This window comes from Gymnoscopelus microlampas (assembly GCF_963454915.1).
Source record: "Gymnoscopelus microlampas genome assembly, chromosome: 12".
Lineage (NCBI taxonomy): Eukaryota > Metazoa > Chordata > Actinopteri > Myctophiformes > Myctophidae > Gymnoscopelus > Gymnoscopelus microlampas.
In genome coordinates, this window is record NC_139949.1 from 52,897,574 (window position 1) to 52,924,718 (window position 27,145).

The window sequence follows — 27,145 nt, forward strand, 5'->3', positions numbered from 1 at the left end:
TGGTTAAGGGCCAACCATGAGGGAATAGACTGCTGGTTAAGGGCCAACCATGTGGGAATAGACTGCTGGTTAAGGGTCAACCATGTGGGAATAGACTGCTGGTTAAGGGCCAAACCTGAATTGTAAGACCAAAGACAAACAGCACAATTTACAAAAAACAAAAACCCCCCTTAGGGAGGACGAGAGCAGGGGACAGCAGCACGACCGTCTATGAAGAGCATCTATAAAAAACATAAAAGGCTTCATTCCTCGTTATAGACCATATGTTGGCATAATATGGAGATCCTGTTGTCCAGAACCAACGAGTTGACAGCTAAGCCCATATATGGGCATGTCTATATATGGGCATATCCATATATGGGCATGTCCATATATGGGACTGACTTCAAACTTGGCGTGCGAGTCGGGCAGTCGGTCTGATATATTGTTGTCCAGAACGACCAATATGAACGTTATGCCCATATATAGAGATCCGGTTGTCCAGAACCACAGATGCGACCGATATGCCCATATATGGGTGTATGATAATGTAATAATAATAAACTTTTATGTATAAAGTGCTTTTCGAAAAATGGTTACAAAGTGCTTCACAGTGGCAATATATATAACACAGTAGGCTACACCAAGAACGATTCAGCTTAATCAGGGTTTTTTATGCTTACACTTACCCTACAATTTAGCTTAAAAACAGACGATTGTATAAACATCAATAAAATCCTTACAGTAATAAACTAAATAAGAACAATAAACAAGTGATCTAAGAGAAAGCCTTGGTTTAGAGGTAGGTTTTCAGAAGTGATTCAAAAGATGCCACTGAGTTTGCATCCCTCAGGTCCTGATGTGTAGGGCGTTCCAGAGACTACAGGAGCCAGTTACACCACCTCACACTAAGTTCAAACTTAGCCTAGTTATGGCTTAAATGGCTTTTAAAAAAAAGCCATTTAACCCATTTAGCCGGGAAAGTACCTGTGTCATTTTTAGATTTCTTTGGCTATTCAAAAATAGCAGATCTACAAGCTCATAGCGCGGCACCGAGTGCCGCGCTATGAGCTTGTAGATCTGCTATTTTTTGTTTTTAATGTGAAAATGTGTGCAAATCTTTACATATATATATATATTTTAAGATATATATTCAAAGATTTGCACTAATTTTCACGATTTCTTTTAAAAAAAAACACCTCACACTAAGTTCAAACTTAGCCTAGTTATGGCTTAAATGGCTTTTAAAAAAGCCATTTAACCCATTTAGCCGGGAAAGTATCTGTGTCATTTTAGATTTCTTTGGCTATTCAAAAATAGCAGATCTACAAGCTCATAGCACGGCACTCGGTGCCGCACTATGAGCTTGTAGATCTGCTATTTTTGAATAGCCAAAGAAATCTAAAATGACACAGGTACTTTCCCGGATTGAATGTGTTTAAGCTATAACTAGGCTAAGTTTGAACTTAGTGTGAGGTGGTACAACTGCCCCCCCCTGGTGCCCAACTGGGGTTCACTGCCTCAGGGCAACCAGTTCTCTACCAGGGGTCCCAACAGACCCTTTAAAGGTCTGTCACTTCAGAGCATTACTGCAGCTCAGGTACCAGCATGGATTTACAATGCTAAAACAGTGATACGAAATGGATTAATAAAAGGGCCGAGTTCTATCAAGTGCCCAGCTTTTTAATAAAAGAGCCGAGTTCTCTCAAGTGCCCAGTTATTTAATAAAAGGGCCCATTTCCCTCAAGTACCCAGTTCTTTAATAAAAGAGGCCAGTTCTATCAAGTGCCCAGTTATTTAATAAAAGAGCCCGGTTCTCTCAAGTACCCAGTTATTTAATAAAAGGGCCCATTTCCCTCAAGTACCCAGTTCCTTAATAAAAGGGCCCAGTTTTATCAAGTGCCCAGTTATGTAATAAAAGGGCCCGGTTCTCTCAAGTGCCCGGTTCTTTAACACAAGTTCCCAGTTCTCTCAAGTGGCCAGTTCTTTAATATATATAGGGCCCATTTCTCAGCTTGTAGGCTAGATCTGCTATTTTCTAAAATGTGAAATAATGCATAATGAGTAGCCTACTTTTACTTTTAGTACTTTAAGTACATTTTTGATACCAATACCTTTGTACTTTAGCTCAAGTACATTTTGAATTCTGGACTTTTACTTGTGACAGAGTATTTCTACATTGCAGTATTGATACTTTTACTTAAGTAAAAAAAAAGAGAGTACTTTTTCCACCACTGCATATGGGCAAAACTCAGTACTAATATCTTTTCCCGTTTTTTTGTTAGGGGAAAGCTGTCGCAGGAAATAGCCGATCGACAAGCTCACAATGCGTTGCGGTGTGAGCTTGTCGATCTGCTATTTAGGATCTGTATCCTAATATGGATGCTGGGGTTTAAGTGGTTAAATACAATACAACAGATATTACATTATTGGAGGAAACGCTGCCTCGTATAAACGATCAAGGCAAAAAAAAGTACCCCACGCCCCTATCACCGTTGCCAAGTCTGCTTATTATAAGCATTTTGGGGCTTATTTTTCCGGTAAAGTCGCTTGTGAATATTGTTGAATCCTTGACATGAAGTTGTTTTAGATCCACTGCTGTTGAAACAACATTAAAGTTCGACTAACCTTTCTTATAAGTCAAAGTTGATTATTTTGGGCTAGTTTTCATAGACCTGGTTGCTTGTTTCTCTCACTACATCTGGCAAGACTGGCTCTCATTGGCGTTGCCATGTTGGCTTTTTATAAGCAAATTTGGGCTAGTTTTTCCTGTTAAGTTGCTAGTAAATATTGTTAGTTGTAGTTTTGTTGGGCTTGTTTCTAAAGTGTAGTTCTTTATTTGGGCTTACTGTCTTATATGTTTAATTATTTTTCATTTTCCCGATGGTTGAAACCAGTGATTCTCAAACATTTTCATGTACACAATACATTTATATGTATTTGTCGGATTTGACGGATCTAAAAAATATGTTGTGCTAGGGACCCCCTTGCCAGATTTGTGTGTTAAAATGCTAATAAAAACATTATTAAAAATGTGTCTTAAACTTGATGCATTATTGCTTTTGCATTATTGCTTGGTTAATTACTGTTTTTAATTGTTCAAGCACTTTGTAACATTGTTTAAAAAAAATGCTACAAATTAATTTATATTATTATCATTATTAATATCATTAGTATTATCAATATTATCACTATTATTACTATTATTTTTACTACTTCTATAATTATTATTATTATTAGCATTATGATTATTACTTATTTTAGACTGGGTTTTTCATAGACCTGGTTTACTTATTTCCCTTCCAACTACAACAAACCTGTCAACCCTGGCATATGTTGTGGCAGCAGCCATTCAGCCTGGACCGACGATACAATGTAAGCACTTTGTAACACTTTGCATCATTATATCCATATAACACACACATCTAGAGCTTCTAAAGCCCATCAGCATCTTCTCCTCCATGAATCTAACATCTAACATCTCATTTAAACTCCCAAACACAGCCTGGTCTCTGCTGTTAACATGCTATAGGGCTGTTTATGCTTATATTCATCTTAAATCAACATCTAAATGCTTATAAAGCTCATGATCTGCAACCCAGGTCTTCTCTGCCATGCACCTTAACATCTAAACATCTAAACATCTCATTATGAACTGCTTAAACCACCTTAATGAATAGCCTGCATGAATGTAGCTGTTACCATGCTATACATGTCTGGACGTTTTCAATCTATGAGAGTTGTAGGGTTCACCCCCCCATGGACACAGGGACTTTCTGCACTATACCCCGTAGACACTCCAAACATGTACAAATTGAAAATAAAGGCGTTTACCCCAAAGCCCCAAATGTTAACTGCCGCTACGGGGTAGTAGTTTAATGTAATAATCAATATCTTTCAATAAATAAGTGTTTTAATGCCGTCTGTGGCCGAACGCCATTTTTTCACCCTCGTTTACTTCCTGTTTACATTAAGTGTAATTCCGGGTTTCACCGGATGCGCCCCCTCACTACCGCCCATTGGGAACCTCCGACAGAATCGGCCACCTCCGACAGAATCGGCCACAGACGGCATTAAAACACTTCTTTATTGAAAGATATGGATTATTACATTAAACTACTACCCCGTAGCGAGAGTTAACATGTGGAGTGTGGGTATAAGCACCTTTATTTTCAATGTGTACATGTTTGGAGTGTCTACGGGGTATAGTGCTGAAAGTCCCTGTGTCCATGGGGGGTGAACCCTACAACTCTCGTAGATTGAAAACGTCAGAATCATTAAATACGACTACGAGAGTTGTATTCTACAGCTAGTTTATGGTTATATTAAACATAAATAAACATCTGATCTATGCTTCTGAAGCTCTGCTTCATCTTCTCTACCGTCATGCAGCTATCATCTAAACATCTCATTTAAACTGGACAATACAGCCTCACATCTGCATGAATGTAGCTGTTTGCATGCTATGCATGGTTGTTTATGGTTATATGAATATTAAATAAACACAGGAGGCTGATCTATGCTTCTAAAATGCTTCATCTTCTCTACCACCATAACTCTATCATCTAAACATCTCATTTAAACTGCACAATACAGCCTGAAATCTGCATGAATGTAGATGTTAACATGCTAAATGGTTGCATGGGAGGCTTGTCTCTCTCTCTGTCTCTGTGTGTGTGTGTGTGTGTGTGTGTGTGTGTGTGTGTGTGTGTGTGTGTGTGTGTGTGTTCCGCTGCACACACATCATGACTAACAGTAATCAGACCTTATTATGCTCTTATTTCCCTGATCATCAGTCATAAGGCTATAAGGTTCTTTTTTCTTTAGCTCATAGCTAAAGGGTTGGCTAATGGGGGTGCAGTACGTTAGTCCGACAGGGCATTCCTCCGACAGCGCAGCGCTCCGACGTTTCCAATACTAAACCCGAACCAAACCCGCACCCTAACCCTAACCGCACGCGGATGCCACATAGTCGGAGAAAAGGTCTGTCGGATTAACGCATGCCTCCCGGCTAAGGGTGGCTACAGTACTAGAGGAGGAATCCCCTTATAGCAGGCCTTTAAGAACCACTGGCTCTACTGTGGTCTGTACTGTGGGCACTGGTGTAAAGTAACTAAGTACATTTACTCAAGTACTGTACTAAAGTCATATTTTGAGGTACTTTTACTCTACTGGAGTATTCACAATTGTCTATTCTTTTACTTCTACTCCACTACATCTCAGAGGCAAATATTGCACTTTTACTCCACTACAATTATTTGAAAACTTTAGTTACTTTTGCAGGTATAAATTAATACATTATAAAACATTCATTAACCACTTTAACCCTATGTTATACCTAAGCTATTTGAAAATAGCAGATCTACAAGCTCACCACGCGTCGCACGACGCGTTGTGAGCTTGTAGATCTGCTATTTTCAAACATGTTGGGGTCTTATATTCAGTGTTGTGTTGTGGGGTCTTATAGTCAGTGTTGTGTTGTGGGATCTTATATTCAGTGTTGTGTTGTGGGGTCTTATATTCAGTGTTGTGGGGTCTTATATTCAGTGTTATGTTGTGGGATCTTATATTCAGTGTTGTGTTGTGGGGTCTTATAGTCAGTGTTGTGTTGTGGGATCTTATATTCAGTGTTGTGTTGTGGGGTCTTATAGTCAGTGTTGTGTTGTGGGGTCTTATATTCAGTGTTGTGTTGTGGGGTCTTATAGTCAGTGTTGTGTTGTGGGGTCTTATATTCAGTGTTATGTTGTGGGGTCTTATATTCAGTGTTGTGTTGTGGGGTCTTATATTCAGTGTTGTGTTGTGGGGTCTTATATTCAGTGTTGTGGGGTCTTATATTCAGTGTTGTGTTGTGGGGTCTTATATTCAGTGTTGTGTTGTGGGGTCTTATATTCAGTGTTGTGTTGTGGGGTCTTATATTCAGTGTTATGTTGTGGGGTCTTATATTCAGTGTTGTGGGGTCTTATAGTCAGTGTTGTGGGGTCTTATATTCAGTGTTATGTTGTGGGGTCTTATATTCAGTGTTGTGTTGTGGGATCTTATATTCAGTGTTGTGTTGTGGGGTCTTATATTCAGTGTTATGTTGTGGGGTCTTATATTCAGTGTTGTGGGGTCTTATATTCAGTGTTGTGGGGTCTTATATTCAGTGTTGTGGGGTCTTATATTCAGTGTTGTGTTGTGGGGTCTTATAGTCAGTGTTGTGTTGTGGGGTCTTATATTCAGTGTTGTGTTGTGGGGTCTTATATTCAGTGTTGTGGGGTCTTATATTCAGTGTTGTGTTGAGGGGTCTTATAGTCAGTGTTGTGTTGTGGGGTCTTATATTCAGTGTTATGTTGTGGGGTCTTATATTCAGTGTTGTGTTGTGGGGTCTTATATTCAGTGTTGTGGGGTCTTATATTCAGTGTTGTGTTGTGGGGTCTTATATTCAGTGTTGTGTTGTGGGGTCTTATATTCAGTGTTATGTTGTGGGGTCTTATATTCAGTGTTGTGTTGTGGGATCTTATATTCAGTGTTGTGTTGTGGGGTCTTATATTCAGTGTTATGTTGTGGGGTCTTATATTCAGTGTTGTGTTGTGGGGTCTTATATTCAGTGTTGTGTTGTGGGGTCTTATATTCAGTGTTGTGGGGTCTTATATTCAGTGTTGTGTTGAGGGGTCTTATAGTCAGTGTTGTGTTGTGGGGTCTTATATTCAGTGTTATGTTGTGGGGTCTTATATTCAGTGTTGTGTTGTGGGGTCTTATATTCAGTGTTGTGGGGTCTTATATTCAGTGTTGTGTTGTGGGGTCTTATATTCAGTGTTGTGTTGTGGGGTCTTATAGTCAGTGTTGTGTTGTGGGGTCTTATATTCAGTGTTGTGTTGTGGGGTCTTATAGTCAGTGTTGTGGGGTCTTATATTCAGCATTGTGTTGTGGGGTCTTATAGTCAGTGTTGTGGGGTCTTATAGTCAGTGTTGTGTTGTGGGGTCTTATAGTCAGTGTTGTGTTGTGGGGTCTTATATTCAGCGTTGTGTTGTGGGGTCTTATATTCAGTGTTGTGTTGTGGGGTCTTATAGTCAGTGTTGTGGGGTCTTATAGTCAGTGTTGTGTTGTGGGGTCTTATATTCAGTGTTGTGGGGTCTTATAGTCAGTGTTGTGGGGTCTTATATTCAGTGTTGTGTTGTGGGGTCTTATATTCAGTGTTGTGGGGTCTTATAGTCAGTGTTGTGGGGTCTTATATTCAGTGTTGTGTTGTGGGGTCTTATAGTCAGTGTTGTGTTGTGGGGTCTTATATTCAGCGTTGTGTTGTGGGGTCTTATATTCAGTGTTGTGTTGTGGGGTCTTATATTCAGTGTTGTGGGGTCTTATAGTCAGTGTTGTGGGGTCTTATATTCAGTGTTGTGTTGTGGGGTCTTATATTCAGTGTTGTGGGGTCTTATAGTCAGTGTTGTGGGGTCTTATATTCAGTGTTGTGTTGTGGGGTCTTATAGTCAGTGTTGTGTTGTGGGGTCTTATATTCAGTGTTGTGGGGTCTTATAGTCAGTGTTGTGGGGTCTTATATTCAGTGTTGTGTTGTGGGGTCTTATAGTCAGTGTTGTGGGGTCTTATATTCAGTGTTGTGTTGTGGGGTCTTATAGTCAGTGTTGTGTTGTGGGGTCTTATATTCAGCGTTGTGTTGTGGGGTCTTATATTCAGTGTTGTGGGGTCTTATAGTCAGTGTTGTGGGGTCTTATAGTCAGTGTTGTGGGGTCTTATATTCAGCGTTGTGTTGTGGGGTCTTATAGTCAGTGTTGTGTTGTGGGGTCTTATAGTCAGTGTTGTGTTGTGGGGTCTTATAGTCAGTGTTGTGGGGTCTTATATTCAGTGTTGTGTTGTGGGGTCTTATAGTCAGTGTTGTGTTGTGGGATCTTATATTCAGTGTTGTGTTGTGGGGTCTTATATTCAGTGTTGTGGGGTCTTATAGTCAGTGTTGTGTTGTGGGGTCTTATATTCAGTGTTGTGTTGTGGGGTCTTATATTCAGTATTGTGTTGTGGGGTCTTATAGTCAGTGCTGTGGGGTCTTATAGTCAGTGTTGTTTTAAAAAAAAAAAACATACGTTGCTATAATACCGGTGGCTCTCAAACTTTTTCATGCCAAGGACCCCCAAAATTATATATATTTGGTCGTGGACCCCATCTCAAAATATTTTGAGGGACCCCCATAAGTTGTAACAGAGTTAAACATTTTCGCTTTACAAAAAAAAAAAAAAAAAAAGATAGTATTTGAGGTGGTCAAACTAGCGATAGAATACATATATTAAAACGTTCATAAAATCCTAATGATCTTGGATATTTCATAAAGGCAAAAGTTAAAAGGCTCAATCTGCAATTTCTTCAACTGTGGTATGGCTGTATGGCTACCCAAACATGATCACTTTACATATTGTGTTAATGGTTTATGAAGCACTAGTGCGAGCGTTTCACTCTGTTTCATAAAGTGCAGATTTAGGACTTTCTTGGCCCAACAAAACATCTTCAGTGGTGAGATTTAATCTTTGCTTTAATCCGTGTGTGTTGAACGGTTACTTTGTTGCAGTTGAAGCATCATGGCGGACAGGAAGGGCAAAACGGTCAGCGCCATCAAGACGCTGACAAAGAGAGAACAAGAGGAGCTCAAGAAGAAGGTAAGAAGAACGATGGACGCTTTGGATAAAAGTGCTATATACATGCACCATTTACCATTTAAAAAAAAATCTCGACTACCTGTTTTCACTGACGAAAACGAAATATAAACTAAGCTATGATGACTAAAACTAAGACTAAATATTATTGACAATTTTGTCAACAAATAAAAACTAGACTAACCTGTTAGTGAGGGATCTAGTGGAGAAGAGATCCAGTAGCGCTGCGACGCGTTGTGAGCTTGTAGATTGGCTATTTTCAAAGTGCAACCAAGTGTAAAATCAGCCATTACGACGCCATCAAGGCACCGCCAAAATACAGTTTAGTCGTCTATAATCTTGTGATATTTAGTCGACTAACAGTAAAACATTTCAGCTGACTAAAATATGACTTTAACTGCATGGAATTTGATTCAAAATCAACACTAGTGTTGGATAGACTATATTTTGCAAACAGTTGCTTTTACAGCCCTTCAGGGGTCGTGTCCACTGAGAATGTTTGTTTTTTCTTTGGATATGTGGATATCATCATCAGTGCTTCATTTGTAAAAGATTAATAGGTTCAGGAGCTCATGAATCTGACTTAAAGCTTGGTTAACAACACAGACAGATTACTAGAGAGAGAGATATGCGTAACTGCATAACGTTACTGTTTATTTACTGACATCAAACTTGGAAAGGAGAGAGAGAGAGCACATGTTCACCTGATCACTCGTCAATGTGAAATAATTGTGATTAGGCGATTGATTATGCAATAATCGTCTCAGTCACAGTCACCACTCTGGCACGTATTCCTACGTTGTTTTGCTAACGTACAGCATGTGGCTTCTTTCAGGAACAAGAGAAAGCGGCGGAGGTGTTTGAAGAGTTCCTGGCGTCGTTCGAAAGCAACAACAAGAGCGGAGTGAAAACGTTTGTCCGCGGGGGGATCGTCAACGCCACTAAAGGTAAGCAGCCAGGCTTTCACCGTCAATGGCTCCCCGTAGCGGCTCGCATCCAGTTTAAAACCCTGGTGCTAGCCTATAATAGGGCAGTGAAAGGAACAGCTCCTTCTTACCTCCGGGCTATGGTCGATGCTTACACCCCTGCCCGACCACTGCGGTCGGCCACCTCGGGACGACTGATTGCCTCGTCGCTCAGTGGTCCTTCTGGCCGATCTACACGGTCACGACTTTTCTCTGTTCTGGCCCCACAGTGGTGGAATGAACTCCCCACTGATGTCAGGACAGCAGAGTCACTGCCCATCTTTCGCCGCAGGCTGAAAACCCACCTCTTCAGGAAACACTACCCTTCCTCTTCGCCTTGCCTACTTGTTGTTAACTAGTTGTACGAAGTCTTGTTTTATTGTTGTATTGTTTTATTGGATCTTGTTTAGTCGATACACTTATTTGTTTTATCTCGTGCTCATTTGATTTAGTAATTTGTCTCATCTGTTTAAGAAAGTAGGTAGCTGATATACTGTACTTTTACCTTAGCGCTAGGTATACTCTTAGTTGCTTGTGTTAGCAAAAAATGCACTTAACACTGCTGGTCCAACTGTGACCAGTTAGTGTTGAGACGAAGCCATGATTTAGGTCATTTTTAAATTCCCTAGCAATTTTTGTTAAAATTACCTTGAATCATTTTTGTTTTACTGCCAATAACAGTATTGTATTGTATTGTATTGTATTGTATTGTGTTGTTTGTTGTGTTGTGTTGTGTTGTGTTGTGTTGTGTTGTGTTGTGTTGTATTGTATTGTATTGTATTGTATTGTATTGTATTGTATTGTATTGTATTGTATTGTATTGTATTGTATTGTATTGTAATGTATTGTATTGTATTGTATTGTAATGTATTGTATTGTGTTGTTTGTTGTTCCAGAGGAGGAAGCAGCAGAGGTCAGTAAGAACAAACTGTACCGTCCCGCCACCAAGCTGAACACCACCACCGCCTCCCAGCAGCAGGGGGCGCCACCACAGCCCTCCGCCGCAGATGCCAAAAGACCTGTGAGTTTCTGGGATTTGTTTTAAATCTTATTGATTTTCATATGACCTTTTATTTAACCTGATCTACAAAGCTCACTGCGTCGCAAACGTGTGGTGAGCTTGTAGATCTGTTTTGCAACTTGTTGTGTGACTCTGTAGTATGAAGTAAAAAGACAGTTCAAATCTGGAGATGCAAGGTTTCATATGGTCTCTGTGTAGAAACCTCATATGTTCCAAAACTGTTACTTTTCAGGATTTAACCCATTAAGACCTGGAACTGTGTCATTTTTAGATTTGAGCTAAGAAAGCATTATTTTACACTTTGGGCTATTCAAAAATAGCAGATCTACAAGCTCATAGCGCGGCACCGAGTGCCGCGCTATGAGCTTGTGTAACGGATACCACTTGGTAGGCAAGGATGAGACCAGGAACCACGTTTGACAGTTTATTTTGTAGGAAACAGACAAATAACACAATATTTGTCTTTTGATGGGCACTGCATATCATCAGACGTTCCTCAGCAGAACAGGAATCCACTCTTTTATTTTAGCCTGACCAATAACAGAAACCTCTATCTAATACTGTTTCCCTGACCAATAACAGAAACTTCTATCTAATAGTGTTTTTTTATATACTCTTAAATAGAGTAGTTTTCAGCATACTGGACTCAACATTGAGTTTACAGAAAAGCTACCAGCCAGAACATTCAATGAAAACAACTGTTATACAATTGGTACATTATATATTGCACATACCTGTAGGAAACAGACAAATAACACAATATTTGTCTTTTGATGGGCACTGCATATCATCAGACGTCATCACTAGTCCCAATGTGATGAAACAAAAGACGTTTACAAAAGGGTTAATTGCACTCAGAATGATATCCTCATAATGACCCAACGTCATAAAATAATTAAGCACTGTGTGCTTCAATTTACATCTGAAATGAACGGTTTTTCATAGCAAAATCATAAAAATACATCACTGTGTTTTAAGAGCACCGCTTACCCTCAGCAGAACAGGAATCCACTGAGGCAGCTACGGCAACACCACTAGGACATACAGTGCGATATGCAGTGCACCCGAATACCACAGTATAAACATTAGTTTGAACCAACAAATATTGGCTGGTGCTGCTCAATAGTGAACAAATTCTAAATTAACTTTTAACTCTGTTACACTTGTAGATCTGCTATTTTTGAAAAATCGTGAAAATGTGTGCAAATCTTTGAATATATATATTTTTAAAGCGCACATTTGTAACCCAAATATTTGCTTCTGGGGGGTCCCTGGAACAACATATTTTGATGGGGGTCCGCGGCCAAATACATATAATTTTGGGGGTCCTTGACATGAAAAAGATTGAGCACCACTGATATAGAAACATACGTTTTTCAGAATACTGTTCGGATTTAGGAGACATGTAGAATCGGCTTCAGGTCTCAATGGGTTAAATATCAAAAGTAGCAGATCTACAAGCTTTCGAGCTTGTAGATCTGCTACTTATGGTGCTTCTCTCTGATGCTGTAGTATGATCAAAGTATGGCGTTAATTTATGAAAAAAACACCAAAAAGTTAAAATATGGAGATAAATGTTTTTTTTTTAAATGTTTAATATGTTTGCAGATCTTCAAAAAGAAGACGGAGGAGAAGAAGAAGAGCAACCTGGAGTTGTTCAAGGAAGAGCTGAAACAGTAGGTGTTTGATTTAAAGGAGCACTACACCCATTTTATAGGTTTAAAGGAGCCCTGGCAGAAAATATTTTCTCGTTCAAGCAAACATTTTCTACTCAACTACTCAAATCAAATGCTGCTGGGGGGTCCCTGGAACAACATATTTTCAGATGGGGGTCCACGTATGTAGATCTGTTATTTTTTTAAAGGAGAATTTAAAAAATATATAATAATATTTAATATCATATTGTTTATGTCCCTGAAACGTTTTTCAAAAGGTTTGAGCCTAAATCAAGCCTCAGATATACTCATTCCAACTAACTTCTCTCTGGCTTATAAAGCACATTCACCTGCAATACCACATTGTCCTGTTTGGCACGGGGCGCTATTGAGCCAGTTTGTATGCATGTTATCTCCTGGTTCTGTGTGGAAAAAGTTAAAAAAAAAAATATATATATATATATTAGAGGTGGGCATAGATTAATTTTTTTAATCTAGATTAATCTATCTGCAATCCTGGAGTTAATCTAGATTAATCTAGATTAAAATGGCTCATTTGAAGTCTGCCGAAGGCATTCAAAATATGTGTGTTCTAGGGATGCACCGATGGGATTTTGGCCGATATTGATATCCGATATGATATATTGCTGTTATGACCGATAACCGATATAACCGATGTCGATATGATCGATAAAAAAAACAGTTTTATCCAGTCTGAAAAACATGTGTTAACACTGCATTTGAAAAAGCAATCCCTGTTTATTCCAAATTATTTTATATTATCATCTGGATAATCCCCAGAGCAAAAAACATATGTGTCAACTGCAAAAAGTACCAGTGACAGCAGCTTAGAAAGAAACTTGGCAAATATCATTGATATTGAATAATTGAATAAAAAGTTTGGGCCCCAATACTGACCCCTGGGAGACGCCCAAATGATTTGAGCTGTATTTGCCCAGCTTCACAAACTGTTGACATCTGTCCAAATAACTTTGTTTTAATCCAGTCTACTGCAATGCCTCTAATACCAATTTTCTCCAGTTTGTTTATTAATATGGTGTGATAGATAGTGTCAAAAGCTTTTTTGGGGTAAATTAATATTCCAATTGCAACTGTGATTCTTTCAATGGATTCCATCAATGCCTGAGATGTTGATCTGTTAGTTCTAAAACCAAATTGACTCTCTGAGAGTAGGCTACATTAAAATTTTCCAAAAAAGAATCTAGTCTGCTATTGAAAAGTTTCTCCAGTAGGCCTATCATTGAAAATTGTGAACAATTGGTTCCATTTGGACACTGAATTTACAGACCCATAAGGGTCCATTTGGTTTGTACACTCCCGAGTTACAGACCCATATAAGGACCCACTTTTAGAACCACTGTCCTACACTGTGTGTGTGTGTGTGTGTGTGTGTGTGTGTGTGTGTGTGTGTGTGTGTGTGTGTGTGTGTGTGTGTGTGCGTGTGCACCCGCACGCTTAATAGCATACATTTGTTTGTTGTTGTTAGCATGTAGCACTCATTAGCATGCTCTAGCAACAAGTATTACCAAACAGCGCCCAACTACTGCTATGTTTGTTCATCAACACGGTAGCGGAGGCTCTGCTTTTGTCCAATGACCACTTTAATAAGCTTCGCTGGGCTTACAGACCTGAAGCAAATTAATTAACGAGTGGAGCAACACGCTCGCACCGACGACACATACTCAGCCTCTCTCTGTCTGAGTGAAATGAATGAGAGGCAGTGCGCACGCCTGTACACCATGTGAAACCCGACACCTACCCCGCCCCCCCCCCCCCCCCCCACAAACACACACACACACACACACACACACACACACACACACACACACACACACACACACACACACACACACACACACACACACACACACACACACACACACACACACACGCATTGCAGTCACACACAGACAGTAAATCGCCCAGCTACATCAGCTAATGTTTTGGCTCCCAGACCCAACTTTGAGAATAGATTAACGGCGGTAATTTTTTTTATCGCACGATAAGAGTCCGCGTTAACTTAGCCCGTTAACGGCGTTAACGGCCCGGCCTTAATATATATATATATTTTTGGTTGGAACTGAAAAACGGGAGGGGACGTGACGTGACGTCAGGGTATAAATCAGTTTGGCCTGTTTTGAGACCAATTTACAGAAAACCCCAGATATGCTGTGAAAGCCTGAGTGTTCAAACTGGGGTATTTTTGGGGATAGAAGAGAGGTAGGGGAGACCAAAAAGACACAAAAATAAGAAAAAGTTAAAATTCATGGTGTAGACCCTTTAATAGCCCAAAGACATCAAAACAATGACACAGATGCGTTTCCAGAGTGAATGAGTTCATGAACTTCCTCTGACCTCCTGACAGAATCCAGGAACAGCGAGAGGAGCGACACAAGAGGAAGAAGAGTGACCCTGTGGGGGGAGCAGGAGGCGGAGGAGGAGGAGGCGGGGGGTTTGTAGATCTGGACCTGCCCCTGTCCAGACGATCAGGTTGGTTACTACACCTTTTTTACACCAAATATAGCAGCAACATTTGCATTTACATTTTTTTTGAAAAACATGTTCAGAACCCAAGATATCATCATCTGAAGATTTGCAGCTCCATCCACTCATTGTTTAACTTAGAATTGAAAAAGGCTGTATCTCGCTTCCTAAGCACTTTTTGTTTTCTGTGGAAAAAAAACTCTGGCACTGGGACAACATAATATAGAAATAATTTTTGTTTATTCGTTTTTGTTCTTTTACATACTCCTACTTGTTGTTAACTAGTTGTAGGAACTATTGTTGTATTGCTGTATTGGATCTTGCTTAGTCGATACATTTTTATATTAGCTCGTGCTCATTTGATTTGGCTATTTTATCTCATGTGTTTAAGAAAGTAGGTAGCTGATATATTGCACTTTTACCTTAGCGCTAGGTATGTACGAGTCCACGGTGCGCTGCCCTGCGCGCAGCCATTGCTGTGGTCTGAACGCTACGCGGACGTAGGACTGCGGCAATGGCGGCGCGCAGGGCGGCCCGCCGTGGATTCGTGAATACTCTTGGTTGCTTGTTTTTGCAGAAAATGCACTTCAGACTTCTGGTGATTAGTAGTTTCGTTCCCTACCTATGTTGAATGCACTTATTGTAAGTCGCTTTGGATAAAAGCGTCTGCTAAATGACTGTAATGTAATGTAATGTAATAGGTAGTACAATTGAGTGCCAGAATTGCCAAACGTTTAAAAAAAAAAGAAGTTCTGGCACTCAATGAGTTAAGTAAAAGTATCAATACTGCAATATAGAAATACTCCGTAGAAAGTATTCATTATGCAGAATGTCCCGTTTCAAGTTTTTAAATGTATAAACATCATTTGAAAATAGCAGATCTGCGAGCTCACAATGCGTTGCATCGCGACGCATTGTGAGCTTGCAGATCTGCTATTTTCAAATGGTCGAATGTATATAGGGCTGAAGTGGTTAATGTCTGTTTTGTAATAATAATCAAAATCTACAAAGTAACTAGTAACTAAAGTTAGTTGCAGTGGAGGTAAAGTAGTGGAGTAGAAGTAAAAGTACTGAAAATTGGAAATACTCCAGTAAAATAAAAATACCTCAACATTTTACTTAAGTACAGTTACTTGAGTAAATGCACTTAGTGACTTTACACCACTGCCGATCAGAAATGCTCATTCATCCAGCTGATGCTGCCTTCACATTCAGCTGACAGTGAGTAAAGTGATGAGGCCTTACTGAAGCATAGTTCATATGGAGGCAAATCAAAGTGCTTTTACATAAAACATTAAAAGCATTACTTCACCTTTGTAAATAACTCATTTATACTGTATCTCTGCTGTCAGGCAGAAATCGACTGTGTCCAAACATATTAACTCTTCAGGAAAAAGCTTTCTTTTAACACAACGGGTGCCAGAATTTTATTATAACAGATTACGTGTGCCAAAATCTCACCGCTGCGTTGTTTAAAAGCTCTAGACTCCACAACGCGCAAATCCCATGTAAACAATCCATGTGTGCACCGTGCACGATGGTCCTGGCTAACGCCTGGAACGATAACATCTCTCACGCGAGTCACAATGGGTGAGGGATCGCGCATCGAAAATGAGTCGTTTTCCCCACCGGAAAAAAGTTTTGGAGCTACTGAGGTTTTTTTCAAGGAGATAGAACGGAAGCGGACGGGGAGCCATGTTTTTTGGCACGGTGATCCATCTTCCTTCTCAGAATCACTGTGGGTGATTCCAGAGCTGCACTAGCCCCTCCTGTGTGGAAAAAAAAACAAAAATATAGCTGCAAGCAGCGATAATACGGGGCCAGGAGAGAGAAAGAGAAATGATAATTCCTTTAACAGGTCAGTTTCATGAAAGTCCTTGCGGTCTTGTTTCCAATGAGGGCCTGTGAGCAATTAGGGGTTGAGAGAGAGAGAGAGAGAGAGAGAGAGAGAGAGAGAGAGAGAGAGAGAGAGAGAGAGAGAGAGAGAGAGAGAGAGAGAGAGAGAGAGAGAGAGAGAGAGAGAGAGAGAGAGAGAGAGAGAGAGAGAGAGAGAGAGAGAGAGAGAGAGAGAGAGAGAGAGATGGAAACGGAATAGATTGAAGATAGAAACGGAATAGATTGAAGAGACAGAGAGAGAGACATGGAAACGGAATAGATTGAAGATAGAAACGGAATAGATTGAAGAGAGAGAGAGAGCCATGGAAACGGAATAGATTGAGTCATGTTTTTTGCAATTCAACTTAAATGAGTCTGCATCAAGTGAGGCTTGAACCGGAAACCTTGCGATCGTGAGGCACTCTTAGGTAGCTGCAACACTACCTATAGTGCTATAGCTTTGTCTAGGCTGATATTGTCTGTTGAGGATCACAAACTCTTGCCTTCTGTCATGACCCAAGCCCCTGTTTCACTAACACAAAGATCACTCGTTCACAAACCATTTACCAATGAAGAAATTGTACATCTCCTCAGAACCAAAACTAGTGAAAGTAGCCGATCTACAAGCTCACAAACCATTAAAAGTTGTCAGATTGTACATCGGCTATTTTCACAATGAAGTATGTTATACATTGAAAAAACATACTCTCATTGCTATCTGAAAAGTTGTGAGATTGTAGATCAGCTATTTTCACAATGAAGTATGTAAAAAACACTCAATTAAGTATTTCATGTTATCTTTAACAATTGCAGATGTATACATTGATAGTCATGTTGTGTGAAATGCAACTTAGATGAAGTCTGCACCAAGTGAGGCTTGAACTGGTGACCTTCAGGTTGTGGGGCACACATTTAAGCGAGAAGCCACCAACAGACAAGAACCTGTGAAAGGAGATCACACAGATGATACAGTTTCACGCAAATAGCTGAAAAATCCTGGGTTTAAGTGTTTTTCAAACTGCTCAAGATTGCGGACAATATAAGGGCGGTGCTTACTGGTTAACGTGATAGATGTGTTCCTCATTAGTCAAGGCACATGTGTAAGCAGGTCTAATGGCTGTCGGCCAAACGAGGCATGACTTTTGCCTGTTTAAAGTTTCAATTTTCAAAAAATTGCTATAGCGCCCCCGTTTGACCAATTGGAGTAAGATTGGTTTCAGTGATATTTGGAATGGCCCTTTACATTTCTGCAAAGTTTCAAAGAATGGTAAGTCTGCATGTATGTGTTAGGGGCAGATGAATAATTGTCATAAAACTGCAATATTCATTGGCTCATTAAAGCTTCATTTTTTCACTTATGGAAGATATTTTGCAAACGTTTTTTGGTATAGGTCCAAAGTTCATGTGTAAAAAGTTTCGTGCAGATTACTCAAAAATCCCAGGAGGAGATAGGTTTTAACTGTTTTTCATATAATTTGAAATGGTGGGAGATCTAAGGGTCAGAGGTCAAAAGTCAGAGTGTGAAAGTTGTTCATCATGAGGAGACGCATGTGTGTATTGAAGTTTTATGGCTGTAGGTAAAACAGGGCATGAGTTGTACCTGTTCAAAGTTGGCATTTTCAACTGAGTGCTATAGCGCCACCTTTTGACGAAAGATTGTGAGATTTATTTTTTGATCGTTTTTCATGACCATCTATCATATGGCCGAGTTTCATAAAAAGCGTATGCACGGTTCAGCCAGAACTGGCAAAAACGGCAGAAGAAGAAGAAGAAATGGAATAATGCGAATAACAATACGGGTCCATGCTGGAAGCCTGGCCCCGTAAAAAACAAAAAGATTGAATAACACGTTTTTTACCGTGTTTGGCACCAGAGCGCTACTCTGTGTCTGGAGTGTGTACTCCCGATGTGTTAACACTTGCCTGCCAAGAATGCATATATGCGTCCTTTAAAAAAAAAACATGTTTTCAGCATAGGCTGTATGTCAAAAGTCACGCCCCCCGACTCTACCGACCGTAAATGAAGCCTATCTTTCAACGATTTCAAATCCGCCATCTTTAATATTTGCCAAAAAGCAACCGGAAATCAATCCCTAAATGAATGTTATTGGCTGGGTAGCTTGTCAATCAAGAGGGGGGGGGGGGGGCGGGGAATGAATGCTATTGGTTGTGTAGCTGGTCAATCAAATCATCCCGCAAAAGTTCGTCATTGCGATTTTTTTAAATCATGAAGATTTGTGCAAATCTTTTTAATATATATGTATATTTTAAAGCGACCATTTTTAACTCAAATCTTTGCTTCTGGGGGGTCCCTGGAAAAAAAACTTTTCAGATGGGGGTCCGTTGCCACATATCAATTTGGGGGTCCTTGACATGAAAAAGTTTGAGAACCACTGTTAACATGTTAAATGTGGGTGGTACCAGGTCATGGCCCCTCTGGTGTTATGGGACTCCCTCTTTCTTTGGTGTTTCGCCCAGGTGGGCGTGGTTATATGCCTAAACCTAACCCTAACCTCACTGTAAATATTATGCCTTAACCCAGTGGTTCACAAACTTTTTTGGTCGTGACCCAAAAGAGACATTTTATGTCTTCCCGGGACCCAAACTGGTGAACATAGCCGATCTACAAGCTCACAATGTGTCTCGATGCAACGCGTTGTGAGATTGTAGATCTGCTATTTTCACTACTTCTAAAGTTTGTTTTAATGTATTTTTAATGTAATTGTCTCCGCCAGGAGACTATGTTTTCGTTCTCGTCCTTCCGTGTGTCCACCAAGCTAACATTGCTCACGCTTCACGTGACACGTGACAATATGTTGAAAGGGTGTGCTTTGATTGGCTAGCGTGACGCATGATGAAATAGAGACCTATAAATAGGTGTGTCACTTCAAAAGATCATTTATATCTTTTGAAGTGAGGTAAGACAGGATTAATCAGGAACAGTACTGGCGGAGACCTGTGCTCCGAGGAGCACATTTTCTAGTTTAGATATGTTTTATGAATACTTGTGAAACAATACGAAAAAAATAATTTCTCATCCATCCATCCATCCATCCATCCATCCAGTGTTGTTTGATGATCCATTCGACCCGGCGGTGCCAAACACTACCAACCTCTACATCGGTGGCATCAGCCCAAAGGTAAGACTAGACTAGATTGAGTCATGTCCACCACTTTTTTTTCTTGTTTCTTTCTTTTTTTTACCCTCTTTTTCTCCCCAATTTAGTCGTTGGCAAAAAGTTTAATAAAACCTTATTTTTTTCTCCCCCGTTCTTGCCCAGATGAACGAGGAGTTGCTGTGTAAGGAGTTTGTGAAGTACGGGCCTCTGGCCAGCGTGAAGATCATGTGGCCTCGCTCCGAGGAGGAGCGGGCCAGGAACTCCAACCGAGGCTTCGTGGCCTTCATGACCCGGAAGGACGCCGAGAGGGCCATGGCTTCGCTCAACGGTACGACTCTGCTCCACCATTCACCTTAATACACATTAAACACACACACAGGGCCATGGCTTCACTCAACGGTACGACTCTGCTCCACCATTCACCATAAGAAACATTAAAGTAGTACAATGCAGGTCCACAAATAACGTTTTTTTTCAGCAGCCTCTGCTGGTCATTACCGTCACTGCAGGCCGTTCGTTTATTCCTGCGTTACCCAGAATTCCATTTGTTTTCACCGGAAGACGGACGCGTTTCAAAAAGCGTTCTTTTAATTGTTTTATATTATCTGCAGATCGTTTCTCTTAGCCAGTGGAGCATTAGTTACCGTGAGCTGTGTTTTCTTTTGCTGTTGTTTTTCCATCTTCAAATCCTACAATCTCTTAAAAACAGCGTGGGATTCCTTTTTGTTATTAGTGCGGTAGATCCTGGCCAAACAGGAAACCGGCGTGGTAGTTCCTGGCCAAACAGGAAACCGGTGCGCTAGTTCCTGGCCAAACAGGAAACCGGTGCGGTAGTTCCTGGCCAAACAGGAAACCGGTGTGGTAGTTCCTGGCCAAACAGGAAACCGTTGTGGTAGTTCCTGGCCAAACAGGAAAACGGTGCGGTAGTTCCTGGCCAAACAGGAAAACGGTGCGGTAGTTCCTGGCCAAACAGGAAAACGGTGCGGTAGTTCCTGGCCAAACAGGAAACCGGTGTGGTAGTTCCTGGCCAAACAGGAAACCGGTGCGGTAGTTCCTGGCCAAACAGGAAAACGGTGCGGTAGTTCCTGGCCAAACAGGAAACCGGTGCGGTAGTTCCTGGCCAAACAGGAAACCGGTGTGGTAGTTCCTGGCCAAACAGGAAACCGGTGCGGTAGTTCCTGGCCAAACAGGAAACCGGTGCGGTAGTTCCTGGCCAAACAGGAAACCGGTGTGGTAGTTCCTGGCCAAACAGGAAACCGGTGCGGTAGTTCCTGGCCAAACAGGAAAACGGTGCGCTAGTTCCTTGCCAAACAGGAAACCGGTGCGGTAGTTCCTGGCCAAACAGGAAACCGGTGTGGTAGTTCCTGGCCAAACAGGAAACCGGTGCGGTAGTTCCTGGCCAAACAGGAAACCGGTGCGGTAGTTCCTGGCCAAACAGGAAACCGGTGCGGTAGTTCCTGGCCAAACAGGAAACCGTTGCGGTAGTTCCTGGCCAAACAGGAAACCGGTGTGGTAGTTCCTGGCCAAACAGGAAACCGGTGCGGTAGTTCCTGGCCAAACAGGAAACCGGTGCGGTAGTTCCTGGCCAAACAGGAAACCGGTGCGGTAGTTCCTGGCCAAACAGGAAACCGGTGCGGTAGTTCCTGGCCAAACAGGAAACCGGTGTGGTAGTTCCTGGCCAAACATGAAACCGGTGCGTTAGTTCCTGGCCAAACAGGAAAACGGTGCGGTAGTTCCTGGCCAAACAGGAAACCGGTGCGGTAGTTCCTGGCCAAACAGGAAACCGGTGCGGTAGTTCCTGGCCAAACAGGAAACCGGTGCGGTAGTTCCTGGCCAAACAGGAAACCGGTGCGGTAGTTCCTGGCCAAACAGGAAACCGGTGCGGTAGTTCCTGGCCAAACAGGAAAACGGTGCGGTAGTTCCTGGCCAAACAGGAAACCGGTGCGGTAGTTCCTGGCCAAACAGGAAACCGGTGCGGTAGTTCCTGGCCAAACAGGAAACCGGTGCGGTAGTTCCTGGCCAAACAGGAAACCGGTGCGGTAGTTCCTGGCCAAACAGGAAACCGGTGCGGTAGTTCCTGGCCAAACAGGAAACCGGTGCGGTAGTTCCTGGCCAAACAGGAAACCGGTGCGGTAGTTCCTGGCCAAACAGGAAACCGGTGCGGTAGTTCCTGGCCAAACAGGAAACCGGTGCGGTAGTTCCTGGCCAAACAGGAAACCGGTGCATTTCCTTTTCCGTTTTCCGGCAGGATGACGTCATGTTGGCGGGAAAGGCTCACCGAGCCACCTTTTCAATCTAAATTATAATAGGAAAGGCATTCGGGGGTGAAATTCATGGAGCGGGCGTTGTGAAACATTTGCCACTCACAGAAGATATACAATTTAACTTTAGTTTTGTTGAAAAAGTTACCTAGTAGTACTTTAAACACACACAGAGGGCCATGGCTTCACTCAACGGTACAGCTCTGCTCCACCATTCACCATAATATGCATTAAACACATCGACTCTAATTCCGCCTCTGCATATGGATTCTGGTTCGTCCGCCGTTTCGGTTCCAAAATGGTAAAAAACAAACAAACACCCGACACGTGTCTGTGTTGCCACTGCTGTTGCACCTGTCATGGCTGGCTCTTGCCACGACAAATAATATGGGAGGGAGACCAACGGAAAGTGTAGCAAAGAATGGTTATTCGATAATAACGCTAACATAAGCAACTGTACTGCAGTATAACTGAAAGTAGAGGGACATCATAACAGTAAGGATCCAATGAGGTGTGGAGTCAGTAAATCAGCAGTCTGGGAACCCATCGCCAAATAAAAAGGAAAAACAGCGCCCTCTGCTGTTTTTTACTTATTCACTTGGCTCTGGGCGGAGCTGAGCGGACGACCCGTGCTCAGGGAAACCGGGGTTTTGGTCTGCCTTCAGCCTTTCACTTCCGTTGGTGCGACTATGTTTTCATCCCTACTAGCAATATTTCTACACGGAACACTAACACCACTTCTCCCAGAGAACATGGATGGTTTTGGTTATAAGCCCACTTGTTTCTATGATGAAAGAGTGTCTGCTTCAAGGACGCTATTGTTAAATGAGTTTCGGTTTGTTTTCAGTGGGAAGCGAGCGCACAGACAGTAAATCCCGCCCACTACATTTGATTGGGTAAAGCGCGGCCTGCTTCCTGAATCTGAAGGCACGCCCACTCGTAAGCTAACGCGCACACGTTCTGAACGGGGCTCTCGACAGATTCAGTAGCGTAGCTCTGAATCTGGTCTTGAGAGATTAGTAAATCAGTGGTGTAAGTGTGCATGAGTGGAACATGGTGTAGTGCAGGGTGTGTGGATGGAAAGAATAATCAAACATGACAGAAGCAGGGACGTGCACAGATAGACTCTAGGTGGTGCTAGAGCACCTGCCCTTTGCCCTCTTGACCAGAAGTGCCCTTTTGAAAAAAAAATTTTTTTTTTTTTTTCTTTTCAGTTTACAGCAGGGGTCTTCAACAGGGGGTCCGGGACCCCTAGGGGGTCCTCAGAGCTACTACAGGGGGTCCGCCAAATCTTTATGTGATGTGATTTTTCTTTTTTACCATAACCACTCGAAACCTAGCATCCCTTTTCTGAGGAGAACTTTAGCCAAAAATAGCAGATCTACAAGCTCACAACGCCTCGCGCTGCGAGGCGTTGTGAGCTTGTAGATCGGCTATTTTTTGGCAAAGAGGTATAGGTGTAGAGGGAAAAAAGAGCAGACCAAGTAACAAGCAAGTAAAAAAACAACAAGTATTATTTACTTGAGCACCTGCCCCTCAAAATGTTTATTTCTTTTTTATTGACAATGAATTAAGAAAAAAAAAAGCAGTTGTAGCTCAGATCAGTAGAATGAATGTTTGCATGTTTGGTCACAGTTACATACATCATTCAATTGATCCATGTCCATGATGTTACATAAAGTTACATAGAGTTAAATAGTGTTACATAAAGTTACATAGAGTTAAATAGTGTTACATAAAGTTACATAGATTTACATAGTTACGTAGTTACATAGAGTTACATAGTTACATAGAGTTACATAGTTACATAGTTACATAGAGTTACATAGTTACATAGAGTTACATAGTTACATAGTTACATAGAGTTACATGCATGATTCAACTGTAACAGTCATCACATCACTAACCATGACAATAACAACTCAGCTGGACAAGTCCTCTTCATGCCTCATTACACTGGATTCCTAGAAGGTTCAGTGCTTTCTCCCAGAGTCTGAGGAAAAGATGCATTCTCCCACTCGTTCACTTCTCTTAACTCTTTGAGTGCCAGAATTGCCGGAATTATTTCTGGCTATGTTGTTCCAGTGCCAGAGATTTTTTCAAGGTAAAAAAAAGAAAGTGCTTAGGAAGCGAGATACAGCCTTTTTTCAGTTATAAGTTAAACAAGGAGTGGATGGAGCTGCACATCTTCAATGATCTCTTGGGTTCTGAACATGTTTTTTATTTTTATTTTTTCAAAATCACGTCAAACACGTCATTGGCACGTTGCGCCATAGCGGTAAAAACACGTGAAACATGTTCTCTTCTCTAAAGCAGTGCTTCATTCTCCCACTCGTACAGTATCTCCACTTCTCTAAAGCAGTGCGTCCCACTGGTGTGTTTTAGGATTTTTCGGAGGCTATACCATAATTATTTCCTCCCACACGCACAGCACACGCACATGTGCACGTGCGTGGTCACTGAATGAATTGTTAAAGGGCAATACCACTCTGGTAGAGGTGTGGGTTGTGTAGTTACCTTTGCCATGATGTAACTCCAAAGGTGGACCAGAAATCAAATTAGAAATCAATCAACAATTGCAATCAAATCATCAATTGCCTCGCTGTTTTGTCTTTTCGTCATGGCTCTCAGTTCCCACCGGATGTCGTGTGGGAGTTCAGACTGCCCCAGATCGTACTGAATAACTGCCAGCTTACATAACGTCTTCAGACTAGGACTTAAGTCTAAGATGTACAGGTCAGCAGGTTTTATGCAACTTCCAACGATCATGATGATACGATCTCCCACCATGCAACAGGATGTACAAGGAGCTGCACTGGGGCCGTTCCCTTTGGCTTCGACCCTCGTCCAGGAGAAGGTCCCAGCGTTTAATTTCCACAGATCGCTGAAGGTGTGGTCACCGCATACGTACAGCTCTCCGTTGTAGGCAAAGGCTGAATGTCCGCTACGTGCGTCTGGAAGAGGCTGTGCAGAAGGCGTGTTCAGCCAGCTGTTCGTCTCTGTGTCAAACACACTGAAGCCGTAACCCACGCCCCCAGCTGCAAACATCTTGGTCCCGATGATGGTGGCAAAGTGATAATGTAAATCAGGTGGTAAAGTGTCAATTAAAGACCAGACCATCGTGCTGGTGTCCAACTTGTAAATGTCATCAAAATAAAGATCAGTCACCCGGTTCTCTCCTCCATAGATAAACATGACCTTCCCCAAGACACAGGCTGAATGGTCGCCCCTCCACTCTGGAACAGTTCCTGACACCTTGGGTTTGGACCATCTGTGGGCGCCGACATCAAATGCATAAAGCACGTTGCTGTACTCCCACCTCCTATCCCCTCCCCAGATGTACACGGTATCTTCTAACGGCACAGCTGTGTAGCCCTTGAGCATGTTGGGAACCTCAAGGGGGCGTTCTTCTCTTCCAGTTGTCACCGGGGGAAAGTGGATCCAGCTTAATGACACAGTGTTGAAGATGTGCACTTCAATTTCTCTTCTTGACCCTTCAAAATGGTACACTTTGTACCCAATTGCTACAACAGGGAAACACCCACGATTTGTTACTCCTTTCAAATGCACTGACCAGCAAAACATTTCACAACAACGGCAGCAACTCACATCAAAGTTGATTACTAAAGTTTTGAATAACTGAGTTCTATTGTGTTCGCTACCGTTTATAATGATTACAGTTGCACCAACGTCCCGCAAAGCTTAGCCAATCGGTGACGTCAATGGGTTCGGTTGGCCAATGAGGGAAGTCGATGCCTGATCATTGCCCTATTATGGCATATTGAGCACTGCCCAAGTAAGCAGCTGGGCTGCCGGTTCTTCCTCTCCTTTTTCCACTCTTTGTTTATTGATTCTTAAAGTAATACAATGCAGATCCACAAATAACGATTTTTAACAGCCTCTGCTGGTCATTACCGTCACTGCAGGTCGTTCGTTTATTCCTGCGTTACCCAGAATTCCATTTGTTTTCACCGGAAGACGGAGGCGTTTCAAAAAGCGTTCTTTTAATGATTTTATATTATCTGTGGATCGTTTCTCTTAGCCAGTGGAGCTTTAGTTACCGTGAGCTGTGTTTTCTTTTGCTGTGGTTTTTCCATCTTCAAATCCTACAATCTCTTAAAAACAGCGTGAGATTCCTTTTTGTTATTAGCGCGGTAGTTCCTGGCCAAACAGGAAACCGGTGCGGTAGTTCCTGGCCAAACAGGAAACCGGTGCGGTAGTTCCTGGCCAAACAGGAAACCGGTGCATTTCCGTTTCCGTTTTCCGGCCGGATGACGCCATTTTTGCGGGAATGACACCCTGGCCACCGTTTCAATAGAAAATAGTTTATAAAAGGCTTTCGGGGGAGAAATTCATGGAGTGGGTGTTGTGAAACATTTGCCACTCACAAAAGATATACAATTTAACTTTAGTTTTGTTGAAAAAGTTACCTAGTATTACTTTAAAATTACCCCAAACTGTGTTCATATCCTGCAGGTAAGGTGGTGATGGGCATGGAGATGAAGCTGGGCTGGGGCAAGGCGGTCCGCATCCCGCCTCAGCCTCTCTACAGGGCCATGGTGCTCAAGAAGGCCGCGCCGCCGCCCCCTTCTGGCCTTCCCTTCAACGCGCAGCCCAAGGACCGCTTCCGCAACGACTTCACCCGGCCACCGGAGAGGCCCCGGGACGAGTTCGACAAGGTCAGCGTCGTCACGCTTTACCAAGGGGTGGGGGGAAAAAAGCCACGTAAAGGGATAGTTCACCCCCAAAATGACTGTGTTTTCTATTGATTAGTGGTGGAAAGTAAATGTACTTAAGTACTGTACTTAAGTACAGTTTAGAGGTATTTGTGTTTTACTTGAGTATTTCCATTTTCCAATATTTTTTACTTCATATAATATTTTTACTCCACTACATCTCAGAGGCAAATATTGTACTTTTACTCCACTACAATTATTTGAAAAGTTTAGTTACTAGTTAATTTGCAGATATAAATGATTACATTATAAAACATACATTAACTACTTTAGCCCTATTTTATACCTAGGCTATTTGAAAATAGCAGATCTACAAGCTCACAACGCGTCGCGATATGACACGTTGTGAGCTTGTAGATCGGCTATTTTCAAACATTTTAGTACTATTACTTTTGGT

General features: G+C 41.8%; 1 protein-coding gene across 2 annotated transcripts in view; it reads left to right on the top strand.

Moving 5' to 3' along the window:
* The first annotated feature begins 3,300 nt into the window (after positions 1-3,300).
* The window catches only part of LOC311056905 (U2 snRNP-associated SURP motif-containing protein), a 45,225-nt gene continuing 21,380 nt past the window's right edge, over positions 3,301-27,145 (top strand). For both annotated transcript variants that reach the window (XM_084073751.1, XM_084073752.1), the window contains exons 1-9: positions 3,301-3,354; positions 8,528-8,615; positions 9,448-9,559; positions 10,474-10,598; positions 12,207-12,274; positions 14,640-14,764; positions 19,699-19,772; positions 19,914-20,079; positions 26,489-26,691. In XM_084073751.1, coding sequence (XP_083929877.1) covers positions 8,538-8,615; positions 9,448-9,559; positions 10,474-10,598; positions 12,207-12,274; positions 14,640-14,764; positions 19,699-19,772; positions 19,914-20,079; positions 26,489-26,691 — 951 coding nt within the window. In that variant the 5' untranslated portion in view covers positions 3,301-3,354; positions 8,528-8,537. The remainder of the gene's footprint in view (positions 3,355-8,527; positions 8,616-9,447; positions 9,560-10,473; positions 10,599-12,206; positions 12,275-14,639; positions 14,765-19,698; positions 19,773-19,913; positions 20,080-26,488; positions 26,692-27,145) is intronic.